At 44.6% G+C, this 25,166-nt stretch overlaps 1 protein-coding gene across 1 annotated transcript in view; it reads right to left on the bottom strand.

The window, feature by feature from the left end:
* Positions 1–25,166, bottom strand: part of ADAM19 (ADAM metallopeptidase domain 19) — an 81,179-nt gene that overhangs the window by 39,279 nt on the left and 16,734 nt on the right. Inside the window, exons 4-5 of the mRNA XM_042993687.1 lie at positions 9,312–9,390; positions 3,349–3,425 (exon numbers count right to left, since the gene is read on the bottom strand). Of these exons, the coding sequence (XP_042849621.1) occupies positions 3,349–3,425; positions 9,312–9,390 (156 nt within the window). The remainder of the gene's footprint in view (positions 1–3,348; positions 3,426–9,311; positions 9,391–25,166) is intronic.

Genomic DNA, 25,166 nt, shown 5'->3' with positions numbered 1-25,166 from the left:
GCTCTCTGCACCCCTCGCTTTCACTCTCAAAATAAATAAATAAACTTAAAAAAATGTTTTTTTGCAATCAATACCTCTCTTGATGACAGTGAGCTAGGGACACACACACACACACACACACACACACACACAGTGTATCTCCCAGAACCCACAGACTCACTCATGATCACTTCATCTCAGTACTCTCTAGATTTCTTCACAAATAATCATCCCTCCTCACATTTATACTGTGTTACTTTGCAAAGCATTTGTACATGTGAAAAGTCAGGTAGACATCTAGAGGATGAGTCGTTGATCAGAGACAGGCTTCGGGGGCATGGACACCCAGCATCCCTAGTGAAATGGTATTTCACTTGTGTATTTTATGAGTATCCACAGCTGCCACGTGATTCTCAAAGGTGTCAGTGGCCCAAATGGGATTATAAAACACTATATTACATATCAATGTTCTTTTTTTGAAAAAAGTATTTCTAAAAGGATAAATAAGATAACTGGTAACAATGGCTGCCTCTGGGAAGGGAGGAACCTGAAAATCCTGGGTGAAAAAGAAACCTGTCCTTCATTATACCCTCTTTTGTACTATTCGAATTTGCTTTTACTATGATCATGTATTACTGCTTCAATTAAAGTCACCCGAAGTACTGTTTTGGAGAGACGAGGGGGCCCAGCGACAATCTGGAAACTCAGGTGAACACCTCTGTATTTCTATTATCAGCCTGAAGGTTCCATTTGGTATAAGTCCTACCTATTTTCTCCAATCACGAGGGGCATGTTCCCGGGAGGGAAGCACAATCACGATGGAGATTTTTTCCATGGCAGCATCGTTTTATGAGCCTGGGGAGTGACTTGGGGGTTACGTGGGTTAGAAGGCTGCTGCAGCCTCTCCTTCTCTAGAGTCTGAATCGAGACATCTGGCATGCGTCTCTGGCTCTGAGGTCAGCCGGGCCCACAGACACCCATAAGTTCTTAAGGTGCGTAGTGAGAAGGCTGGAAAAGTCAGATGGGTGGACTGCACCAGAGGGAAGCATGCAAAATAGAAACACATGGACGGCTCACCCGGTTTCCCCCTGTCAGCACGGCTGCGGGAATGATTTGCAAGAGTCCAAGCCAAGTTCCCACTGCTCCAGACCATGGAGACAGAGGAAGAGAGAAGCAAGTCACACCTGCATGTTCCCTTTCTTCCTTCTTGGGAGACACATTGTTTACTTGCAGACTGCAGGTGGTGGTGGCTGGGCCTGTAAACACCACTGGGAGACCAGTTGGTTTGGCTCAACCAGGTCATCTGAGCAGGGGATCTGGAGCCACAGTTATGGTCTCCCAGCCAAAGCTTGTTTCCTGCCTAATTCCCTCCGGCAGACTCAACACGAGGCCTTACAGAGGAGACATGGTCCAATTTATAAACAAACACATGGGATCTGCAGCATGAGGGGCCTTGCACTTGCATGTGAGCCTGGGTTAAGTCTTAGTTAGCATGGCTTCCCTGTTATAAAATGATAATAATCCCGTATGTCTGTAGAGTGCTATAGAGCTAACATAGCACTTAACACGGTCTACCATGCCTATCATCAACGCCCATTTTACAGATTAGGAAACTGAGGGCCCAGAAAATTACTTTTCAATGTCTGTCTTTCCTCTACCTGTGTAGGACATGGGCTTAGAGTAGGCACCCGATATTAATTTGAATGAAAGAAACAGTCACTGAATGAACTGACCAACAGAGAGGAAGGGTACCCAGTGGAAACACTTCCTACTAATTCATGGGAGCCCATCGTGTGCATACCTCCCAAAGCTGCCTTCAGTAACGTCACGTTCATAGCTTTAAATTGGTTATGGTGGGAGTAGTTCTACCAGCATATTGGCGGATACTACAACTCAGGGCTTTTTTGCCCCCTTTTTCCCCCATAGTGCCAATTCATCAACACATTGGGTATAGGTGCCACGTAGTATAGGCAATTAAAACCCAATTGTAAAACCCGTAGTATTGGCAATTAGAATACAGGTTTTTCAGATCCTCATCTCTTTTCCAAAAAGAAGGAGAGAGTGGGAAGAGTCTAAATGAATGATATTTATTACTTCAACATACATGTGTAGATCCTGCTGTATGCAAAGCACTAGCATAGGCTGGAGGAGAGAAACAAGTATTTGTGAAACATGTATTCTCAGGTACAAACTGTAATGTGAACACGAATCCCCTGGGGATCTTGGTAAAATGTAGATTGTGATCCACTTGTTCTGGGTGGGACCTGAGATACTGCATTTTGAAGAGGCTCCCAGGTGGTGTCAATATCGCCCCTCTAACGGGGCACCTAGGAAGCAAGGGGCCAGGAGGCTGTTAAGTGCTACTTTATGCCAGCCAGTTCTGAACGTTAGAGATCTATTAACACATTCAATCCTTGTGACACTAGGGACATTTCCCCCTTATCCACATGTTACACAGGAGACCACTGAGGCCCAGGGTCACCCAGCTGGTCAACTGCTCCTGGCTCAAACCCAGGGAGTCTGGCTCAGAGAATGAAGAGCCATTCTCTTTCCAGTGGACCTTTACAAGGACCTAGTTGGACCTTCTTGAAAATGACCTTGCTTTCCCTTTCTCTTCTCCTCTCCTCTTCCATTTCCTTTCTTACCGCCTACAAGTACTTCTACCAGAGAAGAGCAAAGGAGAAGTGGGAATAAGTGCTCACACTCATTTCAAGTGTATGAACCCTGTCTTTTATTTTCCATATTCTGATTCTTTGACAGCTGAGGACTTGCCCTTCTCAGGATCGGCCCATTCCCAGGATGGTAAACAAGTTTCAAATTCAGGCTCTCACCCTCTGGGCCCCTATCCCCCTACCCTGGTCACCCCAGGGCCAGGTTCCAGACAACTGGGAAGAGCCCCTGTGCCTCAGATCCCACTGAATTATTCCAAGTAGCCAATGCTAAACATACTTACCCTGCTTTGCCTGTTTCTTCCTGTAGAAACCACAGTAAAGACTCTTGCCCACATCCTCCCATCTCCCACACCCTGCCCCCTGACTGACCCGTATGCTTCCCTATGTGGTGTGCCCCTCCTCTTGGGATCTTGAGTACAATAAACTATTTTTTCAATGGCAGTCATCTCCTGGCCTGTTGGCTTCACCATCCCTAAATAATAATAAATTCAAGTTCCTCAAGAAAGAGAGAGCTCAATCCAAGTGAAAATGTGGATCATCAAGGATTCCCCTCTTCTCTCCCAAGCTCAGCCCTTCTTAGAACTGGCTGGCATACACTCTCAACGGACAGCTTCTCAAGGACCCTGCCCAGGGCCAGCCCTACCACATTTCTAGAGAGAGTGCCAGGTGCTCCGCCAGCACTGTCAGGGCCTCTTACCTTATTCCCCGGCAGGTGCTGAGTGTGACACTGGACTGTTCTGCCTTCCTCACTGTCCCGTGGTAAAAGCAGTGGTCCTAGCAAGGAGAAAAGGGGGGTGGTCAGGCCAAAGGACACTGATGAGCATGGCGATGTTAATGTCTCGTGAAGGTCAGGGATGATTATATAGATCTTAACTTACACTCTGCAAAGACCTTTCCAAGCCACAATTTTATTTGATCCTCATAATAGTCCTGGGAGGTGGGACAGGGCAGATGTCATCATCCCGACTGAACAGATGAAGCAACTGAGATTCAGAGAAGCAAAAAGATTTTCCAAAGGTTTCCCTGCTAGTCAGAGAAGCCAGGACTTCAGGTCTAGTTCAGAGCTCTTTCCAGGACATGTGACCACAGGAAACACTGGCTGGGGTCACCTCTGTGGCTGCCCCGCAGAGTTGAAATGTGTGTCCACCCAGAACCTGAGTGTGATCTTATTTGGAATGGGGTCTTTATAGATGTCATTAAATTAAGATGAAGTCACACTGGACTTTATCATTTTTCTTTATTAGAAAAAGAGGAGAGGACACAGAGAGACAGACAGACAGACAGACAGAGAAGAGGCCATTGGAAGACAGTGGCAGAGATTAGAGAGATGCAGCTATAAGCCAAGCAGCACCACAGACTCTGCCAGGAGCCACCAGAAACTAGAAAAGGCAAGGAAGCATTCCTCCCAAGGGACCACAGCGGAAGCCTGGCCCCTGCTGACACTGTGATTTTGGACTTGCAGCCTCCGGAACTGCGTTTTACACTCCCGAGTTCACACTGCTTTGCTATGGCAGCCCTGGGAATCCAACAGCCCTCCTTCTTCCCCACCTCCCCTGAGTCCCTGCGTGTCTGGATCAGACTTGACTTGGCACCTGTATCCATGGATGCATGGAGCTCTGATGCTCTTCTCTCACTGCTGTGTCTCACAGCCATCTGGTCGTCCCGACCTGGCTGGACTCCTCGTGACTACAGACAGCTGCTGAGCACCACGCCATGAGCCAGGCCCCCCAGCCAGGCCCGGGAGACACAGCAAGGAGCGAACAGACACAGCTCCAGCCTTCCTGGGGCTTACAGGCTTGTGATAGCCAATCTTAATTAAAAAGCCATACAAAGATTTAATTACAAACTGTGAAGAGAGGCTTGAAGTAAAAGTTGGGAGGTGCCAGCAGAGTGTTTCATAAGTAGGCGCACCAGAGCATCTACGAGGCCAACACAGCTGTGGGAGCACTGAAGCACAAACCACGACTTTCCCCTACAGGGTGATAACGAGGGACGCGCTCCTCCAAGCCTCTTCCCCGATAGTTCAAGAGAGAGAAGCTGGTCAGAACAGAGAGAAGGGAAGATCCCCAGGGCAGAGCCAGGTTCCGCAAAGGTCTTAGGAAGGGTATAAGCTATGTAGCTGCAGACCCAGGAGCTCTCTCTTTCCCCCCCAAAGCAAAGCGGGGCCAATCAGAAATCTCGGGCATCACGGGATGCCATGCTGACTCAGTCAGTGAAGCGCGTGACATTTGATCTTGGGGTTGTGGGTTTGAGCCCCACGTTGGGCATAGATAGAATCTTTAAAAAAAAAGAAATCTCGGGCATCAGCCTATAGAACAATCCAAGTGATCCATCACCAGGACCACACTTGCTTGTAGTTGTTCTTTGATCCCCAGCTGGCAAGGATGTGACCCAGGAGACAGCTAACCCATTCCTGCATATTCTCTGGCTCCACCTTCCACCCACCTCGAGGCAGGACAGCCCAATAATTAAATTCAAGCATTTTGGCACAGCCAGGCCAGATTTAAACACAAGCTCCCACACCTGCCAGCGATGCAAACAGTTCACAACGTCTCTCAGACCTCCAGTGTCTTCAGTCTCTACCTCACAAGGTGGCTGTGAGAATACAGTACATCAAGGACCTAGTGCAGGGTGCCTGGCCCAGAGTGGCCGGCAATAAACCTTAGTGATCATGTTATAGGCGTTAAATTCTCCTTGTCAAAGGCAAAATGTGGCCTCGAGAGAGCTGGAAGCCAACCAAGAGCCTGAATCCTCAGTCATCGCCACACCAATTCTATGTCCCATGCAGCTGAGCCATGCCGTCAGATCACAGGACATGGGCCAGGCTGGCACTCAGTTCAGGGTCAGTCCCCAGACCACTGGTGGATGCCCTTCCACCTGGCGACAACCCACTGGCCAGCAGTGCGGCTCCTCCACCCATTTGGGCTCAGGCCCTCTGGAGGAGGGACAGGCAGCAGCCCCTCTCTGCATCAAACTCTCCTGAACATCAAACAAGTCAGATCCTGACCAGAGGTGCACAAAGGAAAGCCACTGTGTTGCACCTATGAGACAAGGTGAGGCAGGGACAACCTTTTTTTCCAGCCATGATTACATCTGCTTGCAAATGCCAGACTATCACATGGTTTCTCCCCCCATCCCCAGATTCCAAGACCTGGAGACGCATCATCAAATGCTCAGATTCTGAACCTGATCCTTAGAAGCTACAGGGCCATGAACTCCACGGCCCAGGATCATTCACAAGTGGAAGAGGGGGCCTGGCTTTTATGGAGTAAAAGGGGTTAGCAGATGTTGGAATGACGGGGAGTCAAGAAGTTCAGAATGGGGGTCAGCTAGTTTCAAAAATCTAAGTACCTCTACAGATAAAGAGAATTCAGATCCAGGGAGAGGAGTGAAGGATCCCTGTACCTCTTTGTACATCTTTGGACTGATGTGTTCACTGAGTGCTCTCTGAAATAGCATTAACAACTGACTTTTGTAACATGCTTTAAATTTACCAGGGGCTTTCACACACATCATCGTGTGTGATAATGATCCCACCATTTCCTGTTACAAACAATAAGGGCTAACATCTATCCAGCCCTTACTACTGGATAAAAAAACTGATGTCGATTTTTTCCTTTTAATTCTGACAATCTCACAGCCTTAGGAGGTAGATATTATTATTCCCATTTTCTAAAAAGGGAAACTAGGGGCACCTGGGTAGCTCAGTCAGTTAAGCACCTGAGTCCTGATTTCAGCTCGGGTCATGATTTCACAGTTTTGTGGGTTCAAGCCCCACGTCAGGCTCTGTGCTGACAGTGTGGAGCTTGCTTGGTATTCTCTCTCTCTCCCTCTCTGCCCCTCTCCCACTCATGCTCTGTCTCTCTCAAAATAAATTAATTAATTAAAAAAAAAAAAAAGGAGGTGGGGGGAAACTAAAGGTTGGAGAGGTTTCAAGTCTTTCCCAAGGTCACACACCCAGGTGGAGACTGGAATGATAGCAGCCTGACTCCAGACTCCATAGCCACCCCTGGCAAAAGCAGCCCCAGGAAAATGCACAGGGCTTCATTTGTTATAGCTCTTCTCTCTTCTAGCACCAAGGAGGACTGAGCTCTAGTCTAAGCCTTGCCATTTACTGGTTATCTGAAGGTAAGCATGTTAACTTTTTCTCTTCTCTCCATTTCCTCATGAATAAAATGTGGTGTTGGGAGAGATGTTTATAAATTCTCATAAAACCAGTGATTCATTGTACCCTTCTACAGCTCTGAGAGTCAGATGTTAGCGTATCCAGTTTTCTGATGAAGAAACTCAATACCAGTGTGGTCAAAAGGGTTGCTGAAGGTCACATAGCTAGTTAAAGCCAAGGCTACAACCCTGGCTTTAGACCCCAAACTCTAACTCCTACAGGCCTGGCTGATGAGTTTGAGGAAGTTCCCAGAGCTCCAGAGCTCCCACTATCCCAGGCCCAGGCTGGTAGCAGGGCATGGCTCTCAACACTGGGGTCAAGCACAGCCAAATGGTTTATTCTGTTCTCATTTCTCTTTGAAGCCCTCAGCTCCCAGATAAGAAAGCTGACTAGGAGCTCCCTGAGGCCGGGTGGGGGCTTTGCAAGAGTCCTGCAGGAGGGGATGTAAGAAAACAATGGGTTATCCCATACTTCAGCTAGGATGTGCTTTGGTCAACAAGACCTTCCGTAAGAAGGAGAGTTCTGGGAATGAGGGGAAGTTCTCTTCCATCTGAAAGGCCCTCACAGCATCTCTGCCTGACTCTGAGAGCACAAAGAACAAGTAAATGAACAGTCATGAAGTCATCGCATTCCTTCTCAGCTTCTCGGCCTGAGGGGGCCACCCAAGGGGGCTTTCATAGCAGGAAGTATGAGCTCATGGCAAACTTGTGCACTGAGACCCATTCTTGAGCTGTGGGTAGAGAGTGCAGGAGCCAAACTGAGAGGACCGTGCTTTGTGAGGTCCTTATGTGTAGGGGCTTTCGAGGCGTGCCTGCCCTCTCCCTCCCTCCCTGGAGGCACAGAACTTTAGTCTCAATGATGGAAGAGGTTTTGACCAGGGATACTGAAGAAGGTGGGGAGCCACAGCTGGATAGCCTCCCCAGAGATGAGAAGACATAGCCAACTTGCCTGTTGCGGGTAGTGGCCACACTGCCAATTCCTTCCCTATCCAGGAAGGTCTTGGTGAGTAAGATTGCATTAATCTTCACATGCAGCAATCCAACACAGCACCTCAGCCACCTGATTACTATGCTCCAGACCTCTTAGATCTATTAAAACTTAGCTGTCCTGAGTCCCTTTCCCCATCCAAGGCTAAGCTGATAAACTAATCTGAGCTTTTACTGACTGATGGTGGCTGCCATGGCCTTTTGGACATCTACACTCTAACAGCGATATTTTAAAGATGAGCCATGCAGGAATCTAAGATTCCACGGGAAGCTGCCAGAGGAGCACTGAGGCAGAGGGACCTACCCTCTGGCCCTATACACCACACCTCCACATCTATATGCCACAAAAGTGTGTGATGTCCTGCCCCAAAGGCAGAAGACCACTGGTGTTCCATCTTCCCTTCTTCACCCCATCTCATCTGCACGGTCCGAGAAGGGTCACTCTAATCCAGAGTGTCTCACCTTGGGCACTGTTGACATTTGGGGCCAGATAATCCTCTGTTGTGGAGAGGCTGCCTTATGCACTGTAGGACACTTAGCAGGATCCCTGGCTTCTACCCACCAGATGCTGGTAGCGTCCACCTCCCAGTCATGACAGTCAAAAACTGGCTCCAGACATTGCCAAGTGTCCCCCAAGCCTTTGCTGGCCAAAATGGTCAAAGAAACAAATAGAATATTTTAGGGTAACTGCATCTGATTAAAATTGATATAAATCATCCCGAATCCTATTTTCTTTGCATTATGTGAGTTGCCCACATGTTAACAAAAGTTTAAATAAAAGAAACACTTTAAACAAAATCACTCCCAGCTGAGAACCACTGATCTGACCCCATGAATATTAGCAGGTACCTCAGTAGGAAAAGCTAGCAGACCATGAAACGTGGACAATTCACTACCTTAAGTGCCCACCAGTGGGGTGTGGTGAAGCAGACTAAAATTCATCCTTCTGAGAAACCATTTGAAAGACCATTTTTTAAGTGACAAATCTTTTTGCAAATAGCCAAACTCAAAAACACTTTTGAGGGGGAAAATATCCAATATGAAGATGGCAGCAAAACAAGAAAATCTATGAAACCTAAAATCCCATTTAAAAAGGCAGACTACAAAACCTTATACATCCATATGGAAAAGTCTCAATTAAACATCTAATTAAGTGCAATGGCAGGATTACCAGTAAATCATTCCTTTTACTTAAACTTTTGTTAATATGTGGGTGATTAACATACAACAGAGAAAATGTATGCTTTGTAATGATTTATGCCAATTGTAGTCAGAGGCACTTACCCTAAAATATTCTGTTTGCCTGATCATTTTAGTCAGCAGAGGAGAGGGAGCCCTTATGAAACAACAAATTCACATTTTGCTTTTCCTGCTCATGCCCTGGGTCTGGGGTCAGGGCAAACAATCCCCCCAGAGGAGGGACTGTGCCCACCACATATCTCCTCACTTCCCGGGGGTGGCACCAGGACAGGCCAGCTGCTTGACAGATTCCTGCTGACCTGAACTCACCTCAGATTTCAGCATGGTGGTTTGAGCGTTGCCACTTGGAGTATAATGGGTTTCTGTGTAGGCTGGAGCAAAAAGGTACCTGCAAAGAATAAACATAGACATTTGTCTCTTTAGGTGTTGGCCTCCACCCTCCTGGAAACAGTGGCCAGTCATTCTAAATGACCCAGGAAGAACCACCCAAGCATCTCTGTGCAGAAGAAAATGAGCAGCCCTAAGGGCCTACGGAACAAAAAGAAAACCAGGAGGAAGTTTATTAATTTTGTTCTTACTGGGATCATCACTTAGTATGAACACAACCAGATGAAGGAGACAAAACGACAGCAGTGGTCACAACTTTTTCTGGGTCCTGGGAATACACACAAGCAAACCCATATTAAAATTTCCCAGGGTCTTTGGACACTCTTTTGTACCTATAATTATGCCAGCACTGCATCCACCAACTTGCAGTATTGGCTCGCCAATTTTTCTTCATGGGAATCCTTCCTTCCTGTTGCATGTTCTGGTGAGACTACCAATCAAGGTGTCCTACCTGGCCCTGGCCAAGAGTGGCCCATGTTCCAAGCTAAGCCAATGGAGTGATGTTGCAAAAACCAAACAGATGGAAGCAATTCATCTGTGCCTTTGTTCCTGCTGCCTCGATTCCCAGAGTTGCCTTTGTCTGCCTTTGCTGAGACCTAGTGGTTCAGATGTCCTGAGACCTGGTAGTTCTTCTGTGTTACCCTTACAACAAATTCTTATTTTCTTTTCTTTTCTAAAACTTCACATTGGTTTCTCTCTTGCCACAGACCCCTTGAAGCTGAAGTTAAGAATCCCTCATCAAAGGCAAGGCAACACCAAACAAGGTTCTTAGCATTTCTCTAAAAGTTAAAAGAAAAATAAAAGAGCCAAATGGACGTTTCAACTAGTTCAGCCACATTAAAAGCAAAATGCATCTATAGAAAGTTGAAGTCTAAGGGCAAAAAGGTGTCTCATGGAAGAGAAACTGAAGTCTAACAAAACAAGAATTAAGAGGATCTAGATGTACTAACATGGAAAAAAGTGTTTAAAAATGGAGTTAGATCAAAACAATACATTTCAGGAAAATACACATTTTAAAAATCCCTCCTAATGAAAAACTGATAACAATACACACAAGTGTAGGCATTGAGAACACATGGAGAAGCAAATGCCCATTGTTAATGGTGGTTATCTCAGGGCATTGTAGATGTTCACAATCTAAGTTGCAGATTTCTAAAAACTGGTTGATTTTTTTTTAAAAATAATTATTTATTTTGAAACCTGAAAACCTAATTTGAAACTGCTTTTAAGAAGAAGGAAGTACAGACTGAGGCCAGCACAGAGAGCCAAAGGAATGTGCAGAGACAACCCTGGTTTTGGAAGAGGGGACATTTCCCAGCAAGACGAGGTCCGTTGAAGAGGGTCTCCAGAGTCACTTCTGGCTGTAAGTTCTGGGACTCCTGACTGAGATTCCTCTCCACTCCCGGAGTGCAGCCAGAAGGCAAATGTCACAAGAACTGTCTCTTCTACTACATCAAGCCCTTCAACATCAAGGCTTGGACAAGAAGAAAAGAAACCCAACAGAAAAATGTAAAAATAAAGCGAAGTACAAAACCCAGCTTGTGTAGAGAAACTCTCATTCACATGAAAACTCTGGGTCTGTAGCTCACTTGGCAGGGTCTGTCTCCCAGCCCTATGTCTTTCTCCTTAGCACCTAATAAGCCAAGGATCCAAGGAAGGAGTCACCCATTTGTCTGTGGGAGATAAACCATAGGCCCCAGGAGGACTGAGGCCAAGCTGTTTAGTGCACCAGTACATACCAGTGCTTAACATTTATTTAATGAAAGAATGACTTAACTAGTAATTGAATGAATGAGTTGTTTTCAGCATTAGGAGCTTGGAGCATGGTCTGGAGTCTGAGAGAATGAAGTTTACATTCCAGCTCTGACATCTACTGTCTCCATGGCCATGAGTGAGTTACTTTACCTCTCTGAACCTTTGTTTCCTCTCCTGCAAATATGAGGATAATATGCCTACTTGATAGGGCTATATTAAGAGTATCATAACAAAATGCACAAAAAGGGCTTAACACCAGGCCTGGCATAGAGTAAGCTCTGTAAAGGTCAGCAATTATCATTATTGCTTTCACCAGGGATTATGATGGAAGAACCCAGAAAAACTGATATAATCTACCCATTTTCCCCTAACTCTCCCCAGCCATTAATGTTCCAGTTTATCACTTGAGAGAGATGAAAAGGCAATTAGCTTATTCTCGCAGGCCCACTCCCTAGATCTGCCTTCACAGATGGCATCATGGACAGCTAGAAAAGGGTTCAGAGTTTAATGGTCCGTTCCCAGTGCCAGTGGGGAGATGTGAATTTTCCCAGAGGAAATGCACCCCTGGTAAATACATTCTCAGCCTAGTCTGGGTCTCAGGGGGAAAAAAATCATTCATTCAGTGACATTAAGATGCTCCAAAGAGAACATTCCAGATTGAACCTCATAGGTGTCCACATTATGGTCAGTCCCCAGCCATACCTTCAGAAGGGTAAGCATCTTTCTGCAGCTTCTTATTCTGAGGATCTGACACCATTATCATAGGACTCCCAGAGCCTCCGGGTTGAAAGGGACTTTCGTAATCATTTAGCCAAACTCACTAAACTGTGGGCTCCCTAAGAGCAAGGGCACAAGTGCTTCATTCAGGGCTTCTCCCCAGCTCCCAGCACGTACCAGGCAGGCAGTACATGTTTATTCTGTGAGTAAGTGGGAGAAGGAATAAGCGAAGGAACGAATGAACAAATGAACCTTCTACCTAGCGTAGGAATCTGCCAGATGGCCCTTCAGGATTGGACATCTCCAGTGACAGGGAACTCATGAGACCACCCACTCCATTTTAGACTACATACAACAGTTAACATTCTTACAATGAACCAAAATCTATCTCTGTCACTGGCACCCACTGGCTTCATTCTGTCTTCTGAATCTACATGGAACAATCTGCTTCCTCTTCTACCTAACTGCCATTTCAAGACCAGCAGCATCAGCATCACCTAGGAACTCGTTAAAAATGCAGACTGCTGGACCCCAGCCCAAATGTACTGGGGCGGATAGAAACTCTGGGGTTAGGGCCCAACTATCCATTGTAATAACTCTCTCAGTGATTCTGATGCAGAACCACCGCCCTAGACCACAAGTCCTCAAAATATTTTTAAGGTAGGAGAACTTCAGAAACATCAAAGTGTCTCATTCTCCAAGCCCCTATCACCTTCCTGCCTCTACCACATCCTGGATCATTCTGAGTTTGAAAAAACCAGATAAGTTGCATCACAACAGTTCACACATATTGAAGTGTTAAACCATTTAACACACCTATGTACAACATGCCTATGAGGTAGGTCCTAATTGTTTCCCCGTTTTGTAATTGAGGACACTGGGAATTCAGACATTTAACTTGTCCAAGTTCTCATGGCTTGATGTCAGGGCCAGGTTTCAGACCCAGGTCTGTTGGCCCTGACTATGCTTCTTAAGCACTTTTCTGCTCTGTCTCCCTTAGAAGGCAGAAGCATAAAAATAAAGCGCTTCCAAGAACCAGCAGTCCAAACCACAATTTGATGGTAATGATAGTTGCCTTGCAGACACACGGGATGTCACAAAAATGTCATGAACTGTTAGATGCGAATATATGCAAAAAAAATATAGTAAGCAAAGCACATGGCAGGAGAAAGGGGATGGGTATGTTAAGAACTTCAGGGCTAGTTTTTTGAAACAACAACCTTTTCTCCAAATAGGGTTACAGATGTTGGCCAGGAAGGTCTTTCTTTCTAGAAGCAAAAGGAAGGGTCATGTTTCATCACCACCATCTGTGCAATTCTACCGATAGACAAAACACAACTTCCAAATCCTCTCCATTGCCCCGAGCCAGGCCTATCTATGCCTGCGTGCCCATGGGGTGCCCTGGCAGTGTTCTCAGGACTCAGAGAGAGGGCCACAGGGCCACTGAGCAGCATGGCTTGGCCCACCCGCCCCTTCTTCAGCCACATCTTGTTCTCATCTCCTCCCTGACAAGGGGCTGGCTCAGCATATCAGCAGGAAGCCATCTCTCACCACTGGAGTGTATTAGGATTTTCAGGAAACAAGTTGTGAGTGATGTGAGTCCAGGAAGAGAGAAGGACTGTCCAAGATTTCCCACCCCACCCCCTCCTTTTACTGGCTTTGATGGAAAAGCAGTTTCTACAAAGTGTTCCCCCACCCCATACACACACCGTCCAGGCTTACAAGCCCACAAAGCAGGTAGACAGTATTCCTATACTAACAGCAGCTAGCACAGAAATGCTCACTGTGGGCAAAACCCAGGTCGCTCAGACCCCCACGTCCTCTACCAAAACCTGCATCTACTGAATCCCACCTGGGAAAATAAGCTTTTTCTCAAATACTAGACATAAGGTCGCTCTCCAGGGAAGGACAATAGAGCTGCCTGTGGTGGCCAGGGCCCTGTTTGTACGTGCAGCCAGACCCCAAAAGCACACTGCAGTCTGAAACAGCCCTGACCCACCTCTGCTAGAGCCTAGTGCCTTCAAAACCGGAACAATCCCTTTAAGGACTATTTACTATCAGACAAATTTCAAATGCCTCTCTAAACTTCAATCTCTAAAACTCCCTCTGGAAAGAGAAGCAGCAGGGCTAAAACAAATTTGCAAAACGTCTCTGAGTTCAGTCCTCCTTCCTCTGCTTCAGATAAGCACGTGGTGAAGATAAAGTGATAATAATTTCCAAACTACCTTGAAAAACAACCAATGCAGCCATGCTCAGTATAAGTAAACGTTACTTAGCTCATGCCACAGTGGCTATTTTTACTGACACCTCCTCCCCCAGATCTTGCTCCCTCTAGGTCCTTCAAGAAAGAGTATCCTAGCTCTTAAGCACCAGTGATGCTTGGGGAGGTATAGCCTTGCTGAGCCCTCTTATTTCCCCTGGAAGACCTTCACCATGCCCACCCATGCTGATGATCATGCAAGCCTCTGTCATTTCTCGCTCATATTCCCAATGCCGTAGCCATGGGACTTAGCCGAGTAACTGCACAACACCCGGAAACACTGAAAAAATATAAAATCTCAAGCCCCAGCCCAGCCCCAATGAGAATTATATTCTCTAGAGAAGGACTAAGAAATCTGTATTTTAAATAGTTTTTCCAGGTGATACTGGGATTTTCAGGTTCTGGGAATTCTCCTATTCCACTGGATCAATTTTAACATTTTAAATTCTTTTTCTCATTTCTAGCCTCCTAATCACCCTCCCAAACCTAAAGATGCACAGCACAGCACAGAAGAAAAGGCCAGGGCTCAGAAAGCTTCACTTCAAGTACCAGCTGCACTACTCTCTAGGTAACTGTTCTTTCAAACCCCAGAAATGAGGAAAAAGATGAGTATGGTTTTTTTTCAATTTCGTACAAGAGCACCATGGCGTGGCAGGCTCGGGGAGGCCAAGCTAAGGGTCTTCGGACTCTGTAGGGGGGAGATGTAGCTTTGAAAGACTATTTACAATTAATTAAGGCAGCTCTTGTACAAGTCTGTAAAATGAGATGTTAACTTGTAAAATGCTAATAAGATACAATAGAGGAAATGCAAATGATTTCCACCCAGTAGAAAAGATAACTCCAAACGTTATGGTTTCATCATCCCTAGGATGATATTAACCAGTTTTATGTCTAACTTAGCAATCTTATCTCAACATTCATTTTTTTCACTATTAAAAAAATACATACATACATATTTCCCTTATCCAACTTTTAAGCCAGTTATCATCTTGCTGGTTCCCCCATTAATGCATTAATGAGATAAATCGAACTTTGACATGTGCTCACCAGTATTTGTATGAGAACTACTTCACTTGAGCCACCGAAACCTTTACCCTCCGTTTCCTAGACCACAAATAACAGAGTAATAATTACTACCTCACAGCATCACTGAAAGGACCAAATGAGAAACATACATTCAAACACTGATACTTCAAGTTCCGGTGAGCTTGGGCAAGTCAGTTAAACTCTCTGTGCCTGTTTTCTTATCTATAAAATGGGAAGAATTTTAGAATCTACTTCACAGGGCTGTTGTCAAATGCCTATGAAATTTTGTTAAGTAAAATCAACAAATGTGAAAGAACTCTTCTTAAAGTATACCGTTTTGTGTTCTACAATTCACTGTTATAATTTTCTCTGGGAACAGCTATGTGCACATGTGGCAAAATCTTGATAATTGGTAAATCCAGATAATGAGTATCTGAGGGTTCATAATACTCTTTTCGGGTATTAATATTTTTTAACTAGCAAGGGGACATTATGCCAGTTACAAGCTACTTGGCCTTAGTCTCCCTTTCTACCAAATGGAAATAGTGATGCCCAGGACAGGCAGACACTGGAAGGGTTTCTGAAAAGCAGAGAGTGCTATTCTAATGTAATAGCCTATGTTTACCCATATTTGGGACAAAATAACAAACTCAGTAAGTATTGTTTTGTTTTCTTTTGTTTTCGAAGAAGGAGAAAGTAAAGGGGAGAAGAGACAGCTGTCTCAGAACCAAGATTTCTAAACCAGTGCTCATTCCACCTCTGACTCCAAAGGAATGGAAACAAACCAACATGCCAAAGGCACGGCCCTAAAGCCAAATAAGGATTGACAAGTCCAGGGGCCCACAGGCAGAGGCATTCCTTTTTGAGGGAACAGAAAGGCCAAGGAAGGAGGGACTTTAAACATCATTCCTAATCTAAAGAGTGGGGATCCCCTCCTACCCCAAGGACTTTCTTGAACAAGTATCATTACTGCCAGAGGACCAGCTCCAGAAGCAACACTTTGAAGCAAGATGGTGCTACCCATAATCCTGGCAAAAAGCCAAAGCTACATGGCATGTTTTCTTTAGCCTTTTATTAAGGAAGTTTCCCAACAATGCATTAAATCAACACTCTTTTTCACCAACCACTTCCCATTACATCTTCTCCCAGTCCCTATAAGACCTGGCATCCTTCCCACCAGCTCCTGGTTCTATGTTTTGCTTTTATATACCAAAGGATGTTTGGATGAGCACTGTTTACTCCTTTGACCAGCAGGGTATTTCTTTAATCCTCTCCATGCCTCCCTCTTGGCTAACTCCACAAAAACGAGTAACTTCTCTGTGCAAACATGGCTGATTTCTTGAGATCAGGGAGCTTAAGTGTTAGAGACCTGAGATAAGGGACCTCAAAATGTGTCACCCAAGAGTCTAGAGATTTGTTCTACAGTGTCCTGAAGAGCCTGTTATGAGTATTTATTGGAGCTGGATAAGAATAGTTAAAAGAAATGGGGTACTATCTCTACCACTTCTCAGAAAATTTTTAAAAATGAAAACATTACCTGATAGCAGTCTCTCTGGCAACCAGATTTTGATAAACAACCACAGTGTTTGTTTAACAGATCAACCTGAAGGGAAGGGCCAAAACAAGAGGTACCAGGCATATTTCAGAGATCTACTTGGTGAATAAGACAAAGGGGAAGGGAAGAAAAGGAACCTCTAAGATCACTGGGCCTACAAAAATATGTTAGGAAAGAGGACCATTTCATTTTTCCTATGAAAAAAAAACATACAAACAAAAAGCAGGTGGGTGAAGACAAGAAACCAACCCACCTTAAATGTGGGTGCTTCGTCCCTTTTAGACTCTGATTAAATATCCCAATAACTCTGCCCCAGGTTTTTTAACATCCTAAAGCACAAATCACAGCTATGACGCAGTCAAGAAGGTCGGATGTTGGCGAGCCCTTCTAGATCGTAATGGACAACAACTGTCCCAGCCTCTAGCATCTTTGCCACCTTCTTGGAGTAAGATTGCCCTGATTTGCATTCAGACAAATGCTCCCCTGTCCCTGCATACTGACTGTGGGCACCTGGAGTCAGTAGTGACAAGCCAAGACAATCAAATCTCATTTCGCCAAATTCCATGATGGGTGACATCTGGTGAAAATGGCTGGAGCAGAGTCACCCCAGTGGTGGCACCTGAAAAGACTAACTATGAATTCCTAAATCCTTCCTGTTCAAGCCCTAGTTCTTCAGCTGTTTTTTTTTTGTTTTGTTTTGTTTTCCCCAACACATTCTATCTGTTGTCCCATATCCTTCCGTAAAGTTTTTTTTTTTTTTGGGGGGGGGTGCAGGGGGGGAGATCAGTATACAAATTGCAGAGTTGACTGCAACAAAAGAATCTTTTTATGCCACCCTATCTGTCTAATGCTTCTCCTCAATCCACTTTTTTTATTTATTTTTGAGAGAGAGAGACAGGTAGAGCGTGAGTGGGGGAGGGGCAGAGAGAGAGGGAGACACAGAATGTCAAGCAGGCTCCAAGCTCTGAGCTGTCAGCACAGAGCCTGATGTAGGGCTCAAACCCACAAACTGTGAGATCATGGCCTGAGTCAAAGACAGAAGCTTAACCGACTGAGCCACCCAGGCACACCAACCCTTGATCCACTTTTATATTTTTTTAATGTTTATGTATTTATTTTGAGGGGAAGGTGGAGGAGGGGCAGAGAGAGAAAGAGAGTATCCCAAGCAGGCTCCACACTGTCAGTGCAGAGCCCGACATGGGTCTCGATCTCACAAACCATGAGATCATGACCTGAGCCAAAATCAAGAGTCAGACACTTAACTGACTGAGCCACCCAGAAGCCCCTCAATCCACTTTTATAGATGAAAAATTTGAAAAAGAGCAAAAGCAACTTACCCAACATCACACAGTTATATTTTGCTTCTAAACTCATCAGTCTAAATAAACAAAAATAAGCTAAATGTCAGTGATAGATAATCCAAGAGTTAGGACATCCAGATACTCCCAGAAGGCAGAGAGGAAGGATGTTCGTGTAATCTTGTCAATAACTGCTTATTAAGCAGCATCATATAGTACAAACTGTGGGGCACATGGCATCAGGGAGACCAAGTTCCTCCTGGCTTGAATCCATCATGTATTTGTTCTGGGTCCTCAGCCAAGCTGCAGTACCTCTTCTGAAGCTCAGGCTCTGCCTCTGCAAACCTGTTTACTCATTCCACAAATATTGACTGAGACCGTGGTGTGCCAGGCACTGTGCTAGGATGCTAAGGGAGTTGAGTGAGTGGCACAAGCACAGTTTTCCTGCCCTCCCCAGCACCTGCATCTCTATTATGAAGATCAGAGTAGGCTGAAGGGTGGCGGAATGTGCCAAGTAAGCATACAGATAATTTTGCACCAAAGGCAATTGAAAAGAAACAGATACAAAAAACATGCTCTCTGCCCTCTACCTATTTGCCTAAAATCAGGACAAAAATTTTCAAAGGCGTCCCTCCTCCCCTCTCTACCAGGAAGGACAAAAGTTAATCACCGGAGACAACTTCAGACCCTATCCACCTGGTGAAGGCACCAGAGGAATCTACACAACAACTTTTACTGACTAGCTTTTGTCTCCCATTAGTTTGCCATATATTACCTTCCCACAGCTTACCATCTTTGGAAGTGTAACTGTTTTCCTCTGTCCTGTCATTTCTCTACAAATTTATTGTTCTTTGGGAAAGATGCTACATAAGCCTGAATTCTAACTCTTTGAGTTACTCCTCATTTTTCCCTGGCTATCTCTTATGTATACATGTTAATAAACTTCTGTCTGTTTTTCTCTTGTTAATCTGCCTTTGTTTACAGGGTTCCCAGCTGAGAACTTAGAAAGGTAGAGGGTAAATTATTTTTCCTCCCCTACAAGGTCAGCTGTGAAAGCACTTTGCAAACCAGGCCACACAGAAGGCGGGTATGACCATCTGGTCCCAGGAGGCCAAATCACTGTTAAACAGCCCATCTTCCTTCCTTCCTAGAACTTTTGCAAACCAGTCAGGCAACAACTAGCAAGTACCCGTAACAAGCTGCTTACATAGCTATGGAGGAAGGGTGCATCAGTATTTAGGTGTGTGTGTGCATATGTGTGAGTGTGAGTGTGTGTGTGTGTGTGTGTGTGTGTGTGTGTGTGTGTGTGTTGAGGACAAACAGGAAGAATGGCGTAGAGAATAGGAACTAAGGGTCCTTACTCAACATTGCTGATCTCCTTTTCCCCAGCCATATTCCTATCACCGCATAACTGAAAGGCTTGCTTAATCTTTGCACTCTTACCCAAGCCCCATATTTAGCATCAAGAAGTCAGGAGATAAAGTGCTTCTAGCATACCAGGAGCCTGATATCTTTCCCAACACTTAGATCACCTTTTTTCCCTAGCATTCCAGTCTCCCTTCAAAAGAATCCCTTCCTTTCTGTGTGACTTGCCTTTCCTTTCAGTGGAGGAGGGGGCTTGGAAAAAGAAACCATGCCTGATATAATGCAGCCATTATAGCCCCTTGGCCCATCTGGACTTCTCTCCAGGGAGGCTGATGCAAGAGGAGAAAATGTGGAGGCTGCCAGTTTTCCACAAATCTGTAACCTCAGGGGAGAGAGAAGAAAAGGGGGCAGTGGGGTACATGGGAGCTATGGAAGGGACTGGAAAAGAGCCATAAGTACAGAAGTCATAAAGACCCCATTTCTCCTGAAACTGGCTAAGAAAAGCCTAACCCAGCTCCACCCACTCAATGATATCATTGTTTTCAACAAAAGCTGGTTTGAGACCACCCCCCCCAACCCCCCCAGAGAGGCTCCGAGTGAGGCCTCAGCTGCTGGACCAGGCAGAAGGCTCACCAGTTCCTGGGAGATTAAGTACTTAGAATTGCAGATAAGGGGGGAAACCATGTAAAAGCCCAAATTACAAAGATAACCAGGGTAAGGACAGACTTTGCTTCTGCCCAGCCTTTTAGGGTCATGGAAAGAGAACAGGACACTACTTTACACTTGGATTTTATCAGTGAATCTCCACCATGATCCTGCCAAGTTGGTGCCTGGGGATTATTACCTTCATCTAATGAGAAAACTAAAGATTGAAAAAAGAAGTGACTTGTCTGAGGTCCTATTGCAAGCTAAGGACAAACCCAGAGGCCGGCAGCCCTGTCCCACTACCTACACATGCAGGAAACTCACATTGGTCTTTGACTCCATCCCCTTCCTCAGCGCTTAGTCTACCCACCTCCCAGTCTCCACGATTCCACCCTATAAACATGCCTGTAACGCATCCCCTTCTCTCCTTATCAGCTACTTCTTCCCTAAATTCAATCACCTTAATTTCTCACTCAGTTATAATAAAACTCTTGAATGGGTCTTAGTACCTCTCTGGTCTTGCCCCTTCCAACCCATCCTACACTTCAGTTGAAGTAGTCCTTGTCAAATGCATGTGGGAGGCTGTTACTATCTGGCTTTTAAAATATTCTTCATCAGCTCCCCATTGCCCTAAAGATAAATGGCCAACCCCCTTAAGGAGCCTAAAAGGCTCTTCAAAGATTCACCCCTGCTTACCTAGCCAACTTCCTCTCTCACCATTTCCTCCTGCCCTCCTCCCTCTGCTATAACCACAAAGAACTTGTTTTCATCTCCACATGTTACTCTTACCTTCAGGACTTTGTTTCTTCTACCACTGCAGCTTGAATAGGCCAACTCTACCACCCTCCTCCTACTCCTTCCTTCCTTCCTTCACTTCCTCCCAGAAGCCTTCCCTTACCTCCAGTCCAGGGTAGGCTCCCCCTCCCCATGCTCCCACAGTAGCCTCTACGTCCTCCATTACAGCCCTATGTTGTTCCAGAAAAGTTTCATTCCCTGGCTCCTTCACTAAGCTCTAAGCCCCACCATGGCAGAGACTGTGCTTTGCCTGCCACTGCTCTCCAAGGAACACCCAGGACCTAGCCCAGTACCTGCCACGTGGTTGGCACTCGCAATATCTGTTGAATGAAGGAAGAGAAGGAAGGAAAGACAAGAAGTGAAGAGTTACCAATGAGTAGACCAGAGCTCAGGCCCAATACAATAGAGATTCCCATCAGTAAAGCCAGAGATTCAGGGTGCCTGGCTGGCTCAGTCAGTAGAACATGTGACTCTTGATCTCAGGGTCATGCGTTCAAGCCCCAAGCTGGGCATAGAGCCTACTTAAAAAAAAGAAAAAAGAAAAAAAAGCCAGGGATTCTCTGACCCAATGTCCACCTCCAGCTGAGTTTGAACAAGATCTATGATGTGCTCCAGGGTGCCCAAGAGCCTATTTATTTAGTATTCAAGGTGTCAGCTAAAGGTCTGTGTATGGCACTAAATTCTACATAGAGAAAGAGTAAGCTCATTTTCTTAAAATCAAAATATTTCCTGGGTGAAATGTAAACACAGTTTCATTCTCAGAACAGAACCAGTCCAGAGGCTCTAGTATTGACCTCCTCCTCCCTTAGATTTTTCCTGAGCTAGTCATGCAACAGGGCACAAACACAAAGGCTGTGGAGTGGAAACATCCTCTACCTTCTAGGGAGTCTAGATGAAGAGCCTCAACACATCCTAGAAGCTAGGGAGAAAACAGAGGTCCTGAAGGTGGCACTTCCACACATCTCCCAAATCCAAAAGTATATCCACATATCCTTCTGCATCCCACCCAGCATGCCCTGCTTCTCAGGAGGCTTTCTTTGCCTCCCTAAGTTGTGAAGAAGCCACCCTCTGCCTTATGCTCAGCCTCTTGCAATCAGTCTATGGCTCCCTCCACCAGGTACACTTTGATCCACTAGACTCAGACCAAAGTTCCCTTCAATGGGAAGGGGTGGGGCAAGAGCTTCTTCTCATCCGATGTGTTAAAAAAAAATGCAGCCTAGCTTTGGAGTGTACCTCAAGGATCTTTCCTAGAGGTACCCCATCTACCTCCCTGACCACATGGTTTTACCTGAGGGAAGAGAGCCCAACTCAAAGTAAAAAAAAATTAATAATAACAATAAAATTAAAAAGAGAGAATAAAAAATTGAGCTTTAGGGCACTGAAATCCTGGGGTAGCAAGCTGTGGAAGGAAAATAAACCCTTTCCCTAGTCCCCACATAATACCCTTCTGAGTCAAAATGATCTGGCTCGTTGGAATACTGAATTCCTAAGAGATTATTAGCACTACAGCCCTGGTGCCCCTTGATCCAGACCAAATATTTATATATTAATTTCAGTCTGAATTCCTTTCTCATTTTTCCACACACCTCTCCTCCCTCCCTCATCCAAAGCCTCCCCTCCTTTGGATGGACCCAGAAAGCATAATGCTAAATGAAATAAATCGGACAGAGAAAGATAAATACTGTGTGATCTCACTTATATGTGGAATCTAAAAACCAAAACAAACGAATAAACAGGATAAGACTCATAGATATAAGAAACAAATTATTGGTTATTGGAGGAGGGACAGAGTGGGGCGGGGGGCATGAAATAAGTGAAGGGGATTAAGAGGTACAAACTTCCAGTTACAAAATAAATAAGTCATGGGGATGTAAGGTACAGCATAGGGAATATAGTCAACAATATCAACATAACTTTGCATGGTGACAGATGGTAACTAAACTTATCATGGGGATCATTTCATAACGTATAAAATGTATCAAATCATGTACCCCTGAAATTAATAGGATATTGTCTGTCAATTATACTTCAATAAAAAAACAACAACAACAACAACCCACAGCCTTTTCTCCTTGCTCCTGCAAGACAGAGCTCCAAGTAACCGTCCTTAGGGAAGTTTTCTCTATGCCCCAGTCAGAAAGTCTCTATTCCCACCTGCTTCCTCAGCACTGTACTTGCAACCCTATTATTAAGTTTGTAATCTGCTTTGAATTATGTATGCTGTTTGCATGTTTTCTCTCCCACAGACAGTAAACTGCCAGAGGGCAAGGACACTGTGTTTACACCTATTCCCTACAGCACTTGCATAGTATTTTACACATACATGCTCTATAACATTTGCTGAAATCAACCTTGTGGAATGGAGACAAGTTAGTTCTGGCTTAAAATGCAAGAGATCTGGGGCGCGTGGGTGGCTCCGTCGGTTAAGCGTCCGACTTCGGCTCTGGTCATGATCTCACAGTTCATGAGTTTAAGTCCCGTATCAGGCTCCGTGTTCACAGCTTGGAGCCTGGAGCCTGCTTTGGATTCTGTGTCTCCCTCTCTCTCTGCTCCTCCCCTGCTTGCATTCTGTCTCTGTCTCTCTCTCAAAAATAAATAAACATTAAAAGAACACTTTTTTTAAATGCAGGAGATCCATCAGCTGATGAATGAATAAACAAAATGTGGTATATCCATACAATGGACTACTATATAGGAATAAAAAGGAATAAAGTACTGATACATGCTATTCAACATGGATAAAACTCACAGATATTATGCTAAGTGAAAAAGGCCAGTCACAAAAAAAAAAAAAAAAGCAAAAAACAAAAACACCAAAACAACACATGTTGTATAATCTCCTTTACATGAAATATCTCAAAAGCAGAAAACTATAGAGACAGAGAGCAGAGTAGTGGTTGCCTATTGCTGAGGGGGGTGGGGAAAAAGGAGCGCCTGCTCACATCAGTGTGCAAGCGCTGCCTTCACAAAGTACCACAAACTGAATGGCTTAAAAAACAAATTTATTATCTCACAGTTCTGGAGGCTAGAAGTCTAAGATCAAGGGGTTGGCTGAGCCATGCTTCCTCTGAAAGTTTTAAGGAAGGATCTGCTCCAGGCCTCTCTCCCAGCTTCTGGTAGTTCCTTGGTTTATTCCATGACCTCAATCTTCACACAGCGTTCTCCCTGTGTGCATGCCTGTGGCCAAATTTCCCATTTTTATAAGGACACCAGTCATATTGGATTGTCCCATATGATTTCATTTTAACTGATTAAATCCACAATGACTGTATTTCCAAATAAGGTTGTTCTGAGGTCCTGGGGGCTAGGACTTCAACATGTGAATTTCGGGGACACATTCAACCCGTAACACTGCTAATGGCTTCTTTTTGGAGTGATGAAATGTTCAAAAGCTAGGACATGTGGGGTTATACAACTCTAAAAAACATTCAGTTGTATATTTTAAATAGATAAACTATATGGTTTATGAGTTATTTATCAATAAAGCTTTTTTTAAAAAATGGAAGGAGAGTTGGGTTTGAAGAGTGTGCCCAAGCTCAAAACTCGACCCACTGGTGAGAGTGTGTGAAAAGTTGGCTCCACAAGGGCTGTAGGATGTAACTTAGAGGGAAGTCAAAGGCAATGTGCGTTTATCCACGTGTTCTACATAAAGTCCCCTGATCCAGTGATTGAAACCTAGAAGGTGATCCTCTAGAAGTACCTTCCAAAGAATACAGGGGCGTTCACTTCAGCACTGTTTGTAAAAATGAAAAAAAAGAAGAAACAGCATGAACGCCTATCCATATGAGGTAATTAATTAATCGTGGCATCTTTATCATTATTGAATCTGGACGATGGGCATATGGGGATTCATTATATTATTCTACTTCTGTATGCATTTGATAACTTTTCATTATAAGAAATTTACAATTACGCCATATATATACAATTTAATATCACATAGCCATTAAAAATTACCTGATAAAAAATCATCTGATAAATTTACATGGAAATGTGTCTATAATATGCTCTCATATTCTGCTGCATGACTATAAAAAGGTACAGGCTTCGGGGGTAGAAGCTGTGGAGTGAGAGGTACAACTGATCAAAATCCAAACCATTTTAAACGTATATGCTAAATGACCTTGCAACTCTACCTGTAGGTATCAATCCTACAGAAATGCTAGCAAGTGTTCTTAAAGATAATGTGTAAGCTAATTACTGCAGCATTACTTGAAATAGCAAGAATTGGAAACCTAACTGTCCATTAATAAGGATATTAATTTTGATCTATCCATTTAGTGGAATCCTATGTCACCATTAAAAAGAATGAGACAGACCTATAAATATGCTAATATGAAAAGATACTGAAGATAAATAAT

Source organism: Panthera tigris, chromosome A1, assembly GCF_018350195.1.
Source record: "Panthera tigris isolate Pti1 chromosome A1, P.tigris_Pti1_mat1.1, whole genome shotgun sequence".
Taxonomy (NCBI): domain Eukaryota; kingdom Metazoa; phylum Chordata; class Mammalia; order Carnivora; family Felidae; genus Panthera; species Panthera tigris.
Note: the sequence above shows the minus strand (reverse complement) of the source record. Positions and strands in the feature narration are given on the sequence as shown.